The 17050-nt window shown below is 45.9% G+C and overlaps 1 protein-coding gene across 14 annotated transcripts in view; it reads right to left on the reverse strand.

Annotated features, from left to right (window-relative positions):
- The window catches only part of LOC133250606 (mucin-16-like), a 122257-nt gene that overhangs the window by 82681 nt on the left and 22526 nt on the right, over nucleotides 1–17050 (reverse strand). For 12 of the 14 annotated variants that reach the window (XR_009737361.1, XM_061422031.1, XM_061422034.1 and 9 more), the window contains exons 4-5: nucleotides 10021–10131; nucleotides 669–8621 (exon numbers count right to left, since the gene is read on the reverse strand). Coding sequence is in view for 13 of the 14 variants with exons in the window: in XM_061422031.1 (XP_061278015.1) it covers nucleotides 669–8621; nucleotides 10021–10131 (8064 nt within the window). In the remaining variant the exon portion in view is untranslated. Of the gene's footprint in view, nucleotides 1–668; nucleotides 8622–10020; nucleotides 10132–10973; nucleotides 13234–17050 lie in introns of those variants that run through there. The other 2 variants (XM_061422032.1, XM_061422036.1) reach the window with 2 other exon arrangements.

The following is a 17050-nucleotide window of genomic DNA, read 5'->3' on the forward strand; positions in this document are numbered from 1 at the left end:
ACGGTGTTCCAATGGGAATTAAACAACTTATTAGAATAGCATTTGACACAGAAGAAGTGTTCTATAAACATTTGTTGCTGTTATTATTATTGCTGTCCTTAGAATTAGCAATAATGTTAGAACATCCATCATGGTACTCTAATTACTCAACTGCTTGCTTACTTAGTTTTGTTTCCCCAATGCCCATCTCAGTGCCTGGAAATGAAAATAGATCAACATATAGTTTTTCTAAAGGAATTTCTGGTGCAGTAATAGACTCCTAGGGCTTCCCTGGTGGCTCAATGGTAAAGAATCCGCCTGCCAATGCAGGAGGCATGGGTTCAATCCCTGGGTCGGGAAGATCCCTTGGAAAAGAAAATGGCAACCCACTTGAGTATTCTTGCCTGGGAAATCCCATGGACAGAGGAGCCTAGTGGGTTACAGTCCATGGGGTCACAAAAAAGTTAGATGTGATTTAGCAACTAAACATCAACAAACAATCAGACTCCTGATTAATGCCATTTCCTTCTCCAGGGGATCTTCCTGACCCAGGAATTGAACCTGGGTCTCCCACATTGCAGGCAGATTCCTGACCATCTGAGCCACCAGGGAAGCCCAACTCCTTTTTTACCTCTCAGGAAAGAAGCCAGGCCCCAAATAATGAGAGTGTAGGAGCTGTGGGTCCTTACTTGTTGACTGTGTTGAGTGTGGAATAACTTGAAAAGAACTTGTCACTGTTCCCAAACCAACATTCCCTGTCATTCTAGTGTCCATAGTGGGTGGCAAAGATGTCCTGTATGGCTGGGTCCAAGTCTGCAGAGTACTGGTCATAACCAAGGGTGATTCACTCGTTCTTCTGCTCTCTGTGTCAAGGTTGGTGTCTACTGTGCTTGGGGTGGCTGGGGAGGAAGGAATCCAATGAGAAAGGGAGCTCATTGAAGGATCAGTGGTATGTAAGGTTGAAGAGGGGAATGGTGTTGAAGCCGAAGAAGATAGACCATTTGCAGTGGTAGACCTGGTATCCTCCTTGGGGTCTGATTCTGTCCTAGAAAATGGACCATCTGAGGAGGTAGCTGAGATGGCACCTGGAACTCCAGATGTGGCAAAGGAAGCCATGGCCTCTGATGCAGGAGATGTCAGTGTGTTAGCAAGAATGGTCTCAGCTGAAGACACCATATCTGTGTGTAGGTGATGAGTACTTGCTGATACAGGCATAGAAAGACTGGATTCTGGGAGAGTTACGCCAGCAGATCCTATTACGGAGGGAGAAGCATAAAAGCGCGTGACTGTTTTCACTGGAACGTCAGTATCCTGTGTAGACAGAGACTGAACTGGGGCTGATGATGTCACAGAAGAGGTAACATCCATCTTGGGACTCTTCAAACTATGGGTGGACAGAGCCAATGCAGGTGTGTTCGTGAGTGTGCTGGAGCCAAAACGCAGGGTCATACTTGTCTCCTTCAGTCCAGGTGTCAGATGGGAAAGTTTCTTGGTCTCAAATGTTGTGGTCTCAAAGGAGGAAGGCTTTAATGTGGAAAGAGTGATCCCATCCCTGGAGGAAGCAGGATATGTGATCCTGGAGGACTCAGAGAAATTTGAGCCAGAGGAACTAAGTTCATGGCCAGAACTGCTGGAACCCTCAGTGGTCATTGTGGTGTGCATGGAAGGAAGAATTTTCACTGTATCTGTGGAGAATTCAGAAGTGGAAAGTGTCTCCATGGTAGGACTACTCAAAGGTGGAGGTGAAGTGGTCACTGGTTTGAATATGGCATCCAATTTCTCTGTGGTATTCATGAGACCACTGGTGAGAAGTGAGGTCGCAGGGGTGGGAGAGGAGGGGCTCTTCCCTGGTACTATGGAGAACTGAGGGGAGGGTGACATCATGGCAGATGAATGCACTGAGGAAGATGGAGAGCTGGTTGATGTGTCCAAGGTAAGTGTGTCCTGTGATGTAGCCTCAGGGAGACCTCTCTGGCTGGTGATGGTCATTTCTGCAGATTCTGTGGTCATAGGGGATGTGGAGAGGTTGGTGATGATGCCTTCAGGGGTGTCTGGGGACACTGTGGATTGAGTGGGGCCAGGGATGAATGTGCTGCTGGAGGAGATGGGTTGTGTCTTAGAGAGCTCAGTAGTTGTATCAGTGGGCACTTTGGAAAGAAGAGTGATTTCCTCTGTGGTTGAACTGTTCTGCTGGATGGTGCTGGTCTCTCTAAGTTCAGGGCTCAGAGAGGATGTGGAGTCTGTCTCAATTGTCATAGTTTCAATAGAGTGAGGCATTGCTGTGGAAACAGCAGTCTCTCTAGAGGTGGCAAGAGAAATGAATGGAGACGTGACATCGGATGGCTCTGAGTCAGCTGGGGTAGAGGAATGAACTTCAGGTCCAGAACTTGTGTTGACCCCATGGGTCCTGGCTGTGCTTTTGGAAGGCTGAATCACCTCTGTACTTGAGGAGACTCCAGAAGTGGACAGTATCTCAATGGTGGAGCTGATGTTAATGGAAGGTGAACTGGTCACAGGTCTCAAGCCAGTGCCCAATGTGTCTGTGGTCTTCACCAGACCATGGGTAAGAAGTGAAGTCACAGGGGAAGGAGAGGAGGGGCTCCTCCCTGGTAATGTGGGAGACTCAGGGGAGGGTGATGTTATGGCAGATAAAGTCACTGGGGAAGATGGAGAGCTGGTTTCTTCCACAGAGGCAGGGCTTGTCCAAGACACATCCTGGGGACCCCTGCTCATGAGAGTGCTCATCTCTGAATGTGTAAAGCTCTGAGTCACAGCTGGGTGAGTCCCTGGCCCAGAGGCTTCAGTCACTGTGTTCAAGGTAAGTGTGCCCTGTGATGTAGCCTCAGGGAGACCTGTCTGGCTGGTAATGGTCATTTCTGCAGATTCTGTGGTCATAGGGGATGTGGAGAGGCTGGTGATGATGCCTTTAGGAGTGTCTGGGGACACCGTGGATTGAATGGTGCCAGGGCTGGAGATGCTGGTGGAGGAGATGGGTTGTGTCTTAGAGAGCTCAGTAGTTATATCAGTGGGCACTTTGGAAAGAAGAGTGATTTTCTCTGTGGTTGAACTGTTCTGCTGGATGGTGCTGGTCTTTCTAAGTTCAGGGCTCAGAGAGGATGTGGAGTCTGTCTCAATCATTATAGTTTCAGTAGAGCGAGGCACTGGTGTGGAAACAGGGTTCTCTCTAGAGCTGGAAGGAGTAACAATTTGAGATGTGACATCGGATGGCTCTGAGTCAGCTGGGGTAGAGGAATGAGCTTCATGTCCAGAACTTGTGTTGACTCCATGGGTCTCAGCTGTGTTTTCTGAAGGCTGAATCATCTCTGTACTTGTGGAGATTCCAGAAGTGGACAGTGTCTCAGTGGTGGAACTGATCTCAATTGAAGTTGAACTGGTCACAGATGCCAAGCCAGTGCCCAATATATCTGTAGCTTTCACCAGACCATGGGTGAAAAGTGAAGTCACAGGGGGAGGAGAGGAGGGGCTCCTCCCTGGTAATGTGGGAGACTCAGGGGAGGGTGATGTCATGGCAGATAAAGTCACTGGGGAAGATGGAGAGCTGGTTTCTTCCACAGAGGCAGGGCTTGTCCAAGACACATCCTGGGGACCCCTGCTCATGAGAGTGCTCATCTCTGAATGTGTAAAGCTCTGAGTCACAGCTGGGTGAGTCCCTGCCCCAGAGGCTTCAGTCACTGTGTTCAAGGTAAGTGTGCCCTGTGATGTAGCCTCAGGGAGACCTGTCTGGCTGGTGATGGTCATTTCTGCAGATTCTGTGGTCATAGGGGATGTGGAGAGGCTGGTGATGATGCCTTTAGGAGTGTCTGGGGACACTGTGGATTGAATGGTGCCAGGGCTGGAGATGCTGGTGGAGGAGATGGGTTGTGTCTTAGAGAGCTCAGTAGTTATATCAGTGGGCACTTTGGAAAGAAGAGTGATTTTCTCTGTGGTTGAACTGTTCTGCTGGATGGTGCTGGTCTTTCTAAGTTCAGGGCTCAGAGAGGATGTGGAGTCTGTCTCAATCATTGTAGTTTCAGTAGAGCGAGGCACTGGTGTGGAAACAGGGTTCTCTCTAGAGCTGGAAGGAGTAACAATTTGAGATGTGACATCGGATGGCTCTGAGTCAGCTGGGGTAGACGAATGAGCTTCATGTCCAGAACTTGTGTTGACTCCATGGGTCTCAGCTGTGTTTTCTGAAGGCTGAATCATCTCTGTACTTGTGGAGATTCCAGAAGTGGACAGTGTCTCAGTGGTGGAACTGATCTCAATTGAAGGTGAACTGGTCACAGATGCCAAGCCAGTGCCCAATATACCTGTAGCTTTCACCAGACCATGGGTGAAAAGTGAAGTCACAGGGGAAGGAGAGGAGGGGCTCCTCCCTGGTAATGTGGGAGACTCAGGGGAGGGTGATGTTATGGCAGATAAAGTCACTGGGGAAGATGGAGAGCTGGTTTCTTCCACAGAGGCAGGGCTTGTCCAAGACACATCCTGGGGACCCCTGTTCATGAGAGTGCTCATCTCTGAATGTGTAAAGCTCTGAGTCACAGCTGGGTGAGTCCCTGGCCCAGAGGCTTCGGTCACTGTGTTCAAGGTAAGTGTGCCCTGTGATGTAGCCTCAGAGGGACCTGTCTGGCTGGTGATGGTCATTTCTGCAGATTCAGTGGTCAGAGGGGAGGTAGAGAGGGTGGTGATGATGCCTTTAGGAGTGTCTGGGGACACTGTGGATTGAGTGAGGCCAGGGCTGGAGATGCTGGTGGAGGAAATGGGTTGTGTCTTAGAGAGCTCAGTAGTCATATCAGTGGGCACTTTGGAAAGAAGAGTGATTTTCTCTGTGGTTGAACTGTTCTGCTGGATGGTGCTGGTCTTTCTAAGTTCAGGGCTCAGAGAGGATGTGGAGTCTGTCTCAATCATTGTAGTTTCAGTAGAGCGAGGCACTGGTGTGGAAACAGGGTTCTCTCTAGAGCTGGAAGGAGTAACAATTTGAGATGTGACATCGGATGGCTCTGAGTCAGCTGGGGTAGACGAATGAGCTTCATGTCCAGAACTTGTGTTGACTCCATGGGTCTCAGCTGTGTTTTCTGAAGGCTGAATCATCTCTGTACTTGTGGAGATTCCAGAAGTGGACAGTGTCTCAGTGGTGGAGCTGATCTCGATTGAAGTTGAACTGGTCACAGATGCCAAGCCAGTACCCAATGTGTCTGTGGTCTTCACCAGACCATGGGTAAGAAGTGAAGTCACAGGGGGAGGAGAGGAGGGGCTCCTCCCTGGTAATGTGGGAGACTCAGGGGAGGGTGATGTCATGGCAGATAAAGTCACTGGGGAAGATGGAGAGCTGGTTTCTTCCACAGAGGCAGGGCTTGTCCAAGACACATCCTGGGGACCCCTGCTCATGAGAGTGCTCATCTCTGAATGTGTAAAGCTCTGAGTCACAGCTGGGTGAGTCCCTGCCCCAGAAGCTTTGGTCACTGTGTTCAAGGTAAGTGTGCCCTGTGATGTAGCCTCAGGGAGACCTGTCTGGCTGGTGATGGTCATTTCTGCCGATTCAGTGGTCAGAGGGGAGGTAGAGAGGCTGGTGATGATGCCTTTAGGAGTGTCTGGTGACAGGCTGGACTGAGTGGGGCCAGGGCTGGATGTGCTGGTGGAGGAGATGGGTTGTGTCTTAGAGAGCTCAGTAGTCATATCAGTGGGCACTTTGGAAAGAAGAGTGATTTTCTCTGTGGTTGAACTGTTCTGTGGGATGGCGCTTGTCTCGCTAAGTTCAGGGCTCAGAGAGGATGTAGAGTCTGTCTCAATCATCATTGTTTCAGTTGAGTGAGTAACTGATGTGGAAACAGTGGTCTCTCTAGAGGTGGAAAGAGTAACAACTGGAGATGTGACATCGGATGGCTGTGAGTCAGCTGGGGTAGAGGAATGAGCTTCATGTCCAGAACTTGTGTTGACCCCATGGGTCTCAGCTGTGTTTTTGGAAGGCTGAATCGCCTCTGTACTTGTGGAGACTCCAGAGGTGGACAGTATCTCAGTGGTGGAGCTGATCTCAATTGAAGTTGAACTGGTTCCAGGTCCCAAGCCAGTACCCAAAATGTCTGTGGTCTTCACCACACCATGGGTGAAACGTGAAGTCACAGGGGGAGGAGAGGAGGGGCTCCTCCCTGGTAATGTGGGAGACTCAGTGGAGGGTGATGTCACGGCAGATAAAGTCACTGGGGAAGATGGAGAGCTGGTCTCTTCCACAGAGGCAGGGCTTGTCCAAAACATCTTTTCAGCACCTGTGCTGTCTTCCATCTTTGTCACCTCAGTAACAGAACTAGTGTTCATATCAGGAAGGATAGTAGTTTTCTCTGTGGATGAGCTGGTTTCCTTGGAGGTGCTGGTTTCCCTCATTTCAAACATCAAGGAGGAACTTGTCTCAGCTTCAATTCTTGGAGTCTCAGAGAAGCTAGACATTGGGATGGAAACAGTGGTTTTCCCTATGGTGATGGCTGTATTCATTGGGAGTACAGTTTTGGATGGTTCTGAGTCAGTTGAGACAAAGGAATGTGATTTGTGTTCATCATCGGTGGTCCTCATATTGGTTACTGCTGTGTTTTTGGAAGGGTCTCTACTTAAGCTTTCCTCCTGATGAGTGCTGGTATCCCTCAGTCCAGCGGTCAAAGAGGATGTTGGCTCTGTCTCAATCTGTGCAGTTTTGGAAGAGTCTGGAGTTGATGTGGAGACATTGGTGTCTCTTATGGTAGAAGAGATAACCACTGCAGATGTGGCTTTGGGTGGCTCTGTGTTGGCTGAACTAGTGATCCCCGTATCAGTTACTGCTGTGATTCTTGAAGAATGAGTTGTTTCTGTATCACTGGTGGCTTCTGAAGAGGTTTGTATCTCCTGTGAGATGTTGTTCACACTTTCAAGTGTACTGGTCACAGGTTCCAAGCTTGTGCCCAAAACTTCTGTGGTTTTTCCCAAGTCAGAGGTAAGAACTGAGGTTGCGGGTACAGGAGAGAAGGTATTGTTCCCTTCCGGTATAGACAAATGTCCTGGATCTGCAGCAGCTGTGGTGGAAAGCTGGGTAGAACTCTTCTCTGCTTCCTTGCTAGCAAGATCTGGCCTCCTCAATAAAGTGACTTTAGGGCTACTTACTATTGTAGCAAGAATGATCCTACTTGTAATGTCCCCTGTGGAGGTTTCTGGCTGAGAGGTAGTTGTGCTGATCATGTTCTCCAAAGGGAGTTTGGAAGGAGTTGTGACCCCTTGATGAGCTGAGGTAGTGGTTATGGCTGATGACACAGAACTCCTGGTGACCCAGTCACGAGTGGACAGAGAATCAGGCAGAGGAGTGGATGGGAGGACCTTGGGGCTAATCTTTGTATCTGGATGGTCCATGGAAGCCATTGAGACATGCATGGCTTCCATTTGTCTTCTACTGGGAGTCCAACTGGTGCTTAAAATGTCAGCAAATGAGGTGCTCATCCTCTCAACAACAGAAGTTGAGAAGGGCACAGATGCAGTTTCATCTAAAGGACTAGATGTTCTTACACTTGTGCTGGCCTCTGTCTTTTCAGCTGAAGCATAGGAGGATGGGATGATTAGGCTGGTTCTGATGACAGTCACAAGGTCATGGAGGGTAGCCTCAGAGCCTGACTCAGTGCTTGATGCTAAGGATGAAGTTTTACCCATTGCAGAAATTGCTGTAGGAGAACTTGTGGCTTCCAAGCTTGAAGTCATGTTTGGGATGGTCCAGGGACCAAACGTTGAGGCTGGTGAAGCTGTGGATGGCCACATGAGTGGGTGCTCAAGAGCAGATGTGCTGGTCTCTGTGGCCAGGGTGCTGTCCATGGTGCCCACACTCTCCTTTGGCTTAGGCTTGGTAGTCAGGACTGAGTTGGTTTCCATGGTGGTGATACTTGGAGTGAGGGCTGTGGTTACATCCGTGGTGCTCACTGCTGCAGGAGATGAGGTCTGTGATAGTTGCCCAAGATCAGAGGCAACATCACTGGTCACTACACTTGTAATGGCCGCCAGCATCTTAGACGCCATTGAGGGGAATGTGACAGATGGTGAAGAGGTTGTTTTTCCTTCTGAGGCATTAGTGAGGCTGGTCATGGCTTGGCTTTCAGAGGTCAGAGTTGCCAATATGGTTGGTTCTATGGAGGTTTTAGGCAACATGTCTGTGGTCCCAGGAGATCCACCAAGAGTCAGGTCCCTCCCAGCTGTCTGCTCTGACCTCATTCCAGTTGTCCTTGGAATCTGAGTTGGGCTGCTTTGTGGACTAGTCCCTGTGGTGACTTTAGGAGCTGACCCTAGGGGGATAGAGGACACTGTGCCCGGTGACTTCTTGGTCCCTTCTGGAGTCCCAAGGTGAGTGTTGGTCCAGTCCTCAGATGGGGAGCCTGAGACCCATTCTGTAGTTGTGCCTCTTGCTGGTGACTTGGCTGCTGTCATGAATCCTGAGGGTGAGTGCAGGAGGCTGATGCGGCCACTCCCTGTGGCCATGGACTGAAGGGTACCTGGTTCCACAGTGCTCACCATAGGGAGAGCTGCTGTTGAAGTCTTCTGAGAATTTTCCAGAGTATACCTGGTCTCTGGGCTGATGCTAGGCTCCTGGGAGCTTATGATTTTCAAGGCTGTAGCCATTTCTGGGCTTCTTGTGGACATACCTGTGATTAGAAAGCGAGTTGGTAGGTGATATGCAAGCGATACAGAAAGGGTGTCCTCCTGGTTGACAATATAATTTGTTCCTTCCTGTGATTTCAATTCAAAATATTTCCTTCTTCTCCAGAAAAGAAAATATTTACCCTTTCCTACCACACTTCCAGAGTCTGGACACCAGGGAACATACTGACCATCCCAAAGTTGGATCAGAGTGGGTTGGGATTAGGGTGAGTGGGGTGAGGGCTTTGACTCATGTTGTTTGCTCAGAAGAAATTGTTACCTGGAACCCAGTGTACTGCATACCCTAAAAAGAAAGACTCTGTACAAGGAAGGGTGTGATGAATCTGGACTCTACGCATGCTAGAGACTTTCCCTACTCTGTTTTTACTTTCCTCCTTGGTGCCTGCTCTTGTTGAACCACTTTCAACCTACAACTTGCAGCCTCCTCTAGATGTCCTAAATCTTAGTTCACTGAAAGGCCATGTAAGGATTTCTATTTGAGAAGCAAGAGACTAGAAAGGCGACAGAATTCTTTTTCTTTACCTTCAACCTCTTTCAAATTCATCTGTCTCCCTGAACCCTTTTCCCATCCTTGAGGAGAAGGACATGTAACTGCCACAGGGGTGAGAAGCTCAATCTTCTAAGAGCACTCTTTCTGGGGACTACTTTTTCATATTATTCTCACTATGGTGGCATGGCCAAGGACCATGATCCCTTCTTCTACTGCAACAAAAGAAACCTATATTACCTTAAGTCTGTCTGTGTCCTCCCTATCAACACAAGATTCCAGTGATGATCTCTGATTTAGAAACAAAGTGGGCAGAGAACTGGCCCTGTGACATTTTCTGTTGCTGAATTGATTGGCTATTATTAAGAACAATACAAATAACTAAGGTGAAGCAATAAATGTGTTCCATGAATACAATCTCTAGGAAAAAAACAATCAACATCCTCAGAGGGGCAAAAAGTCAAAGAAATCAATTTCAAGCCTTGTCATTTTACTTCCTTAAACAATCCAACTTTTGACCCCAGAGATGAGGGGAAAGGACAGACATGGGATAGCCTTGAAGGAAATAGAGATGATGGGCTTCCCTGGTGGCTCAGTGGATAATAATCCATCTGCCAGGGCAAGAGACATGGGTTCAATCCCTGGTCTGGGAAGATCCCACACTCCTTGGAGTAACTAAGCCTGTGAGCCACAACTACTGAAGCCCTCATACTCCAGAGCCCATGCTCTGCAACAGGAGAAGCCACCTCAGTGAGAAGCCCATGTATCGCAAGTAGAGAGTAGCTCCTGCTCGCCACAACTCCAGAAAAGCCCATGTGTCAACAAAGACCCAGCACATCCAAAAATAAATAAATAAAATTATAAAAAAGAGAGGTAGAGATGGTGCTCCTACTTACCCACACTGATCGTAGTCATAAGAGATGCAGGATTACTGGTTGGCCGAGAGGCACCTCCATGTTCTCCTTGACTTGGCTCCCTGGTGATAGTGGCCACAGACTCATTTGGCCCTGAAGTAGAAGACAGAGGTGTCACCTTTGATTGCCTAAGAATATGGATCTGTGAGGACCATTCTCACTAGACACTGGATTAGCAATGCCTTCATTTATCTCTCAGAAGGGATTTAAAGAATAACTGTCTCTTTTACATTAAATCTTATATTAAATCAAACCCTCAAGATGGTCATAAGGGATGAAAAGCTTTTTGTTAATTGTGGGGACTTCTCATTTGATTGGTTTCAATAAAATAATTTTCTGACAAAAAAAGAAGATAATTTTTTCCTTTAAAAAAAATTATTGACGTATGTTCGATTTACAATGTTGTATTAATTTCTGTTATACAGCAAAGTTATTCAGTTATACATATTATATATTCCTTTTCACATTCTTTTCCATTATGCTTTATCACAGGGTATTGAATATCGTTTCCTGTGCTGTACAGTAGGACCGTGTTGTTTATCCATCCTATATATAGTAGTTTGTATCTGCTAATCCCAAACTCTCAATCCTTCCCTCCCCACCCCTGGCCCACTTGGCAACCACAGTCTGTTCTCTATGTCTTTAAGTCTGTTTCATAGGTATGCTCATTTGTGTTGTATTTTAGATTCCACATATAAGTGATATTATATGGTATTTGATAGCAAGTCTGTGCACGGAAATGAAAAATCCCGCATGCCTCAGTGAAGATCCCACATGCTGCTACTAAGACCCAACACAGCTAAATACATAAAAAAATTTTTAAGGTAGATTCTGCCTAGGAGGTATTAAAGGAGATCCCTGACAGCCATCTTCTCCCATTCAGTCACATCCACAAAAGCTTAGAATTCCAATGCAAAGGAATTGAGGGTTCTTACTTGTAAATGGGGTGAAATTGTCAAGGACTGGAGCAGATCTGAACTCTGCACCAGAGGAGCTCTCCTTGGTAAGTGTAGTCTCAGCTATGCCAGATATGGGGACCTTTGGTGGTTCATCCTTAGCCGCTGAAGTGGTGATGTACACAGTGGTCATCCCAGGGGTCCTGTCCTCTCCTGTAGCGGTGCTCAGGGCCCAGCAGGAATCTTTTGGGGATCCAGTACCTGGGAAAGTGTTGGTTTTCTGAGACTGAATGTTTGTGGATAATGTGACTGGTGTCAGCTCTGAAGCAGGAGGAAGTGACATGAGGACTGTGGGTTCCCGTGCTTCAGAGGAACTGGAGGAAGGTAAGATGAAGCTGGGAAAAGAGACTGGGGAAAAGAGAAATTTGGTTTCTTCTTTAGAGAAAAAGCTTCTCCATGATAGTGTCCCTGGACCTCTGCTCACAGGAGCAGTCATCTTAGTCATATCCAAGGGTATCCCTTCCCAGAAATCTGTGATTGTTTTGTCCAGAACAACTGCATCCCCAGGCTTCATCCTAGTGGGACCCGTTGATGTTGTAAAGGTAATATGTAAAGATTCCATTGTAAAACTGTTGGAAGAGGAGGTAGAACTGTTGACATTGGTTCCTTTGAAGATATTGGATATCCCCAAGGACTGAGCAGGGTCTGGGCTACACATTCTGTCCCGAGATGTGAACTCAGTCCTGGTGACATCAGTAGCAGCAGCACCATCCATCTGAGAAGGGATTGTGCTTCTCTCTATGGCTGAGCAGGTCTCCATTGGCCCAGAGGTTTCAGTGGAAACAGGTTCTTCCTGAGTCCCGGTAGACACAGGATAAGTGGAAAAAGTCTGAGACAGGTTGGTGGTCTCCACAGTGGACGTCGTAACCACTGAAGAAATGGTCTTGTGAGACCCTGAGTGTGCAAGGGCAGAGGAACATGGCTCAGAACCAGAACTGATAGCCTGATGAGTGGTCACTGCTGCGTCTGTCAAATGATTCATCTCTGTGTCTGGGGTGGTCTTGGAAATGGCCAGTCTATCAGGTGAACTACTGATTAGAATTGGAGATTTCTTGATCCCAGATTCCATGCTTGTGCCCACAAGCTCTGTGGTCTTCAGTGGTCCAGAAAAGTGAGAGAACTCCTTGATTGTCTCCAGGGAGATGGAAGAGACTGATGCTATTTCTGTGGTCAGTTGTGTGGTCAAAGATGTCTGTACTTCACTTCTAGAGATGGATGGATCTGTCATCTCCAATATAGGAGCCCCTAGGCTCTGTCCCTGGGCACTTGAATTGAGGGTTTGGGTTCTCACTGGAGATGTGATCTCTCCAGGAAGAGTCACTGAAACTGTGGACTTCTGTCTCGAAGATATAGAAGTCATTATGGGAGAAAGCACGGAGCTCTGCTCTGGCTCTCCACTGGTGAGCACAAGCTCTCCGGTGACGGACACTTCAGTGCTACTGACTGACTGTGGCAACGTGACCCCATCTGTCATGGTCCTTGGAGGGAATGGCAGCAATGAGACAGATGAGTTATCACTGGACCCTGAGGTGACTCCTTGAGATCTTGTGGTTCCAACATGAACTGAACCTATTATAGACGCTGAAGACACAGATCTTCTAGGGGCCAAATCCAAAATGGAGACATCAGGCATAAAGGCTGGAGGGGAGCCATTATGTCAGTCTGTGTGTTTGGCAGCTCAAGAGAAGTAATGAAAACAGGGAGGGCTGTTATATCAGATCCTTGGGGAGTTGAGTTTGTACCTGAAATCTCAGAGCGCTCACTTCCTGGTCATCAGGAAAAATTGCAGTGGGAGCAGATGTGCTTATGTTCCTTGGACTTAAGGCCTCTAGTCTTGTGCTGAGGTCAGTGATTTTTATCTGAACAAGGGGACTATAGAGCTCCCAGAATCATTCCAGTGAAAACTGAAGAATGATGGGTAGACCCTGTTGCTGTGGCCGTTGCTAAGGACGATGATGTTCTTCCTGTATTATTGACTTCAGGAAAATCATATAAGTGGCCAGCTGTGCCTGTGGAAGTCCATGGAGAAGCCCCTGGTGCTTGGGTGCTGGGTGGGGTTTTGAAGCCTCCTCTGTAGGGTAGGTATTAAAGGTGAAACTGACCTCACTCCCTTGGGGCTGGAGGTGATGACCTTCTGAGTGAGGTCCCCACCCTCGATTGTTAGCTCTGCAGGAAATGATGTCACAGAAAGGGCCCCAGGTGGAGATGTAGTTTCAATGATCTCCTGTCCTGTGATGGACTCAGACTTTGGCCCCATTGAAGAGAAGGTAGCCAGCAGTCTCTTGCAATACTGATAAAGCTGATAGTGGTTTCTGTGTGTTGATTTTATATCCTGCAACTTTACTGTAGTCATTGATTATTTCTAGTAATTTTCTGGTGGACTCTTTAGGGTTTTCTATGTAGAGGATCATGTCATCTGCAAATAGTGAGAGTTTTACTTCTTCTTTTCCAATTTGGATTCCTTTTATTTCTTTTTCTGCTCTGATTGCTGTGGCCAAAACTTCCAAAACTATGTTGAATAGTAATGGTGAAAGTGGGCACCCTTGTCTTGTTCCTGACTTTAGAGGAAATGCTTTCAATTTTTCACCATTGAGGATAATGTTTGCAGTGGGTTTGTCATATATAGCTTTTATTATGTTGAGGTATGTTCCTTCTATTCCTGCTTTCTGGAGAGTTTTTATCATAAATGGATGTTGAATTTTGTCAAAGGCTTTCTCTGCATCTATTGAGATAATCATATGGTTTTTATTTTTCAATTTGTTAATGTGGTGTATTACATTGATTGATTTGCGGATATTGAAGAATCCTTGCATCCCTGGGATAAAGCCCACTTGATCATGGTGTATGATCTTTTTAATGTGTTGTTGGATTCTGATTGCTAGAATTTTGTTAAGGATTTTTGCATCTATGTTCATCAGTGATATTGGCCTGTAGTTTTCTTTTTTTGTGGGATCTTTGTCAGGTTTTGGTATTAGGGTGATGGTGGCCTCATAGAATGAGTTTGGAAGTTTACCTTCCTCTGCAATTTTCTGGAAGAGTTTGAGCAGGATAGGTGTTAGCTCTTCTCTAAATTTTTGGTAGAATTCAGCTGTGAAGCCGTCTGGACCGGGGCTTTTGTTTGCTGGAAGATTTTTGATTACAGTTTCAATTTCCATGCTTGTGATGGGTCTGTTAAGATTTTCTATTTCTTCCTGGTCCAGTTTTGGAAAGTTGTACTTTTCTAAGAATTTGTCCATTTCTTCCACGTTGTCCATTTTATTGGCATATAATTGTTGATAATAGTCTCTTATGATCCTTTGTATTTCTGTGTTGTCTGTTGTGATCTCTCCATTTTCGTTTCTAATTTTGTTGATTTGATTTTTCTCCCTTTGTTTCTTGATGAGTCTGGCTAATGGTTTGTCAATTTTATTTATCCTTTCAAAGAACCAGCTTTTGGTTTTGTTGATTTTTGCTATGGTCTCTTTTGTTTCTTTTGCATTTATTTCTGCTCTAATTTTTAAGATTTCTTTCCTTCTACTAACCCTGGGGTTCTTCATTTCTTCCTTTTCTAGTTGCTTTAGGTGTAGAGTTAGGTTATTTATTTGACTTTTTTCTTGTTTCTTGAGGTGTGCCTGTATTGCTATGAACTTTCCCCTTAGGACTGCTTTTGGATCCTCTATGACCCACCTCCCAGAATATTGGAAATAAAAGCAAAAATAAACAAATGGGACCTAATTAACCTTAAAAGCTTCTGCACATCAAAGGAAACTATTAGCAAGGTGAAAAGACAGCCTTCAGAATGGGAGAAAATAATAGCAAATGAAGCAACCGACAAACAACTAATCTCAAAAATATACAAGCAACTCCTACAGCTCAACTCCAGAAAAATAAACGACCCAATCAAAAAATGGGCCAAAGAACTAAATAGACATTTCTCCAAAAAAGACATACAGATGGCTAACAAACACATGAAAAGATGCTCAACATCACTCATTATCAGAGAAATGCAAATCAAAACCACTATGAGGTACCATTTCACACCAGTCAGAATGGCTGCGATCCAAAAGTCTACAAATAATAAATGCTGGAGAGGGTGTGGAGAAAAGGGAACCCTCTTACACTGTTGGTGGGAATGCAAACTAGTACAGCCACTATGGAGAACAGTGTGGAGATTCCTTAAAAAACTGGAAATAGAACTGCCTTATGATCCAGCAACCCCACTGCTGGGCATACACACTGAGGAAACCAGAAGGGAAAGAGACACGTGTACCCCAATGTTCATCGCAGCACTGTTTATAATAGCCAAGACATGGAAGCAACCTAGATGTCCATCAGCAGATGAATGGATAAGAAAGCTGTGGTACATATACACAATGGAGTATTACTCAGCCATTAAAAAGAATACTTTTGAATCAGTTCTAATGAGGTGGATGAAACTGGAGCCTATTATACAGAGTGAAGTAAGCCAGAAGGAAAAACATAAATACAGTATTCTAACGCATATATATGGAATTTAGAAAGATGGTAACAATAACCCAGTGTACGAGACAACAAAAGAGACACTGATGTATAGAACAGTCTTATGGACTCTGTGGGAGAGGGAGAGGGTGGGAAGATTTGGGAGAATGGCATTGAAACATGTAAAATATCATGTAGGAAACGAGTTGCCAGTCCAGGTTCGATGCATGATGCTGGATGCTTGGGGCTGGTGCACTGGGACGGCCCAGAGGGATGGTATGGGGAGGGAGGAGGGAGGAGGGTTCGGGATGGGGAACACATGTATACCTGTGGCGGATTCATTTTGATATTTGGCAAAACTAATACAATTATGTAAATAAAATTGGAAGATTTAAAAAAATAAATAAATAAATAACAAGAACATAAAAAAAAAAAAAAAAAAAAGCAAAAAAAAGCTGATAGTGGTTGAGTCTTCTGGTCTACCAGAAATCCAAGGCTGAAATAATGTAGGCTCTGGAGGTGGTAATAGCTATGTCTGTATCTACAGAGGAGATGCTCAGTGTCAGGTCACTTCCAGCTGTCTGTTCTGACCTTGGGCTAGCAGAGGAATAAGCATCACCCACAGGTCTATGTATTATAGCTGCTATTTAGCTGTCATTGTCTTTTTACTCAGGGCAATGGAAGGAATGACTATGGAGCTGACCCATATCATGGTTCTGAGTTCAAATTTATCTGTCACTGAACCTTTGATTACTTTTTTTTTTTTTTTAGGGCACACTGCTCAGCATGTGGGACCTTGATTTCCTGACCAGGAATCAAACCCATGACCCTTGCAATGGAAGCGTGGAGTCTTAACCACTGGACTGCCAGGAAAGGCCCAACCTGGGGTTACTTTGGTGATCATAACAAAGCTGGTTGCAGAGTCTTGAAGGCTGGTGGGGCATGTGCTTAAAAGGGCATACATGTTCATTATGGTCCTTCCTATGGAGCCAAGCCATGTGAATAAGTCATTTCAATTGTCTTAAGAATCAGAATTGAGCTGACTCACTGAATATTCCCTATGAAACAAGGGAGGATATTGATCCTCTTTTTTAAACTTTTATTTCCTTCCTTATACTTTGAGTTTATTCTGTTCTTTTTCTTTATTTATTTAAATATTTTTTGGCTACGGTGGGTCTTCACTGCTGCGTGTAAGCATCCTCTAGTTGCAGCAAGCAGGGCCTGCTCTCTAGTTATGGTGCCTGGGCTTCTCACTGCAGTGACTTCTCTTGTGGAACATGAGCTCTAGAGTGTGTGGGCTTCAGGAGTTGTGGCACACAGGCTTAATTGCACCACAGTGTGTGAAATTTTCCCAGACCAGGGGTTGAACTTGTGTCCCCTGCCTTAGCTGGTTGATTTCTAACCACTGTACCCCCAAGGAAGTCCCCTTCTTCCTACATATTTTTATATGCTTTCACTTCTCTCATCAAAAAAGAACAGAAACCCTTTATCTTCTAGCACAGAGGGACATGTCAAATTATTATCGCATATTTACACTTTTATTAGAATTCCTTAGAACTGTAAACAATTGGACAACATATCAGGAAAAAAACATGGAACATCAACATCCTTTAAACTTG

The sequence above is a fragment of the Bos javanicus genome, chromosome 7 (assembly GCF_032452875.1).
Source record: "Bos javanicus breed banteng chromosome 7, ARS-OSU_banteng_1.0, whole genome shotgun sequence".
Classification (NCBI taxonomy): Eukaryota; Metazoa; Chordata; class Mammalia; order Artiodactyla; family Bovidae; genus Bos; species Bos javanicus.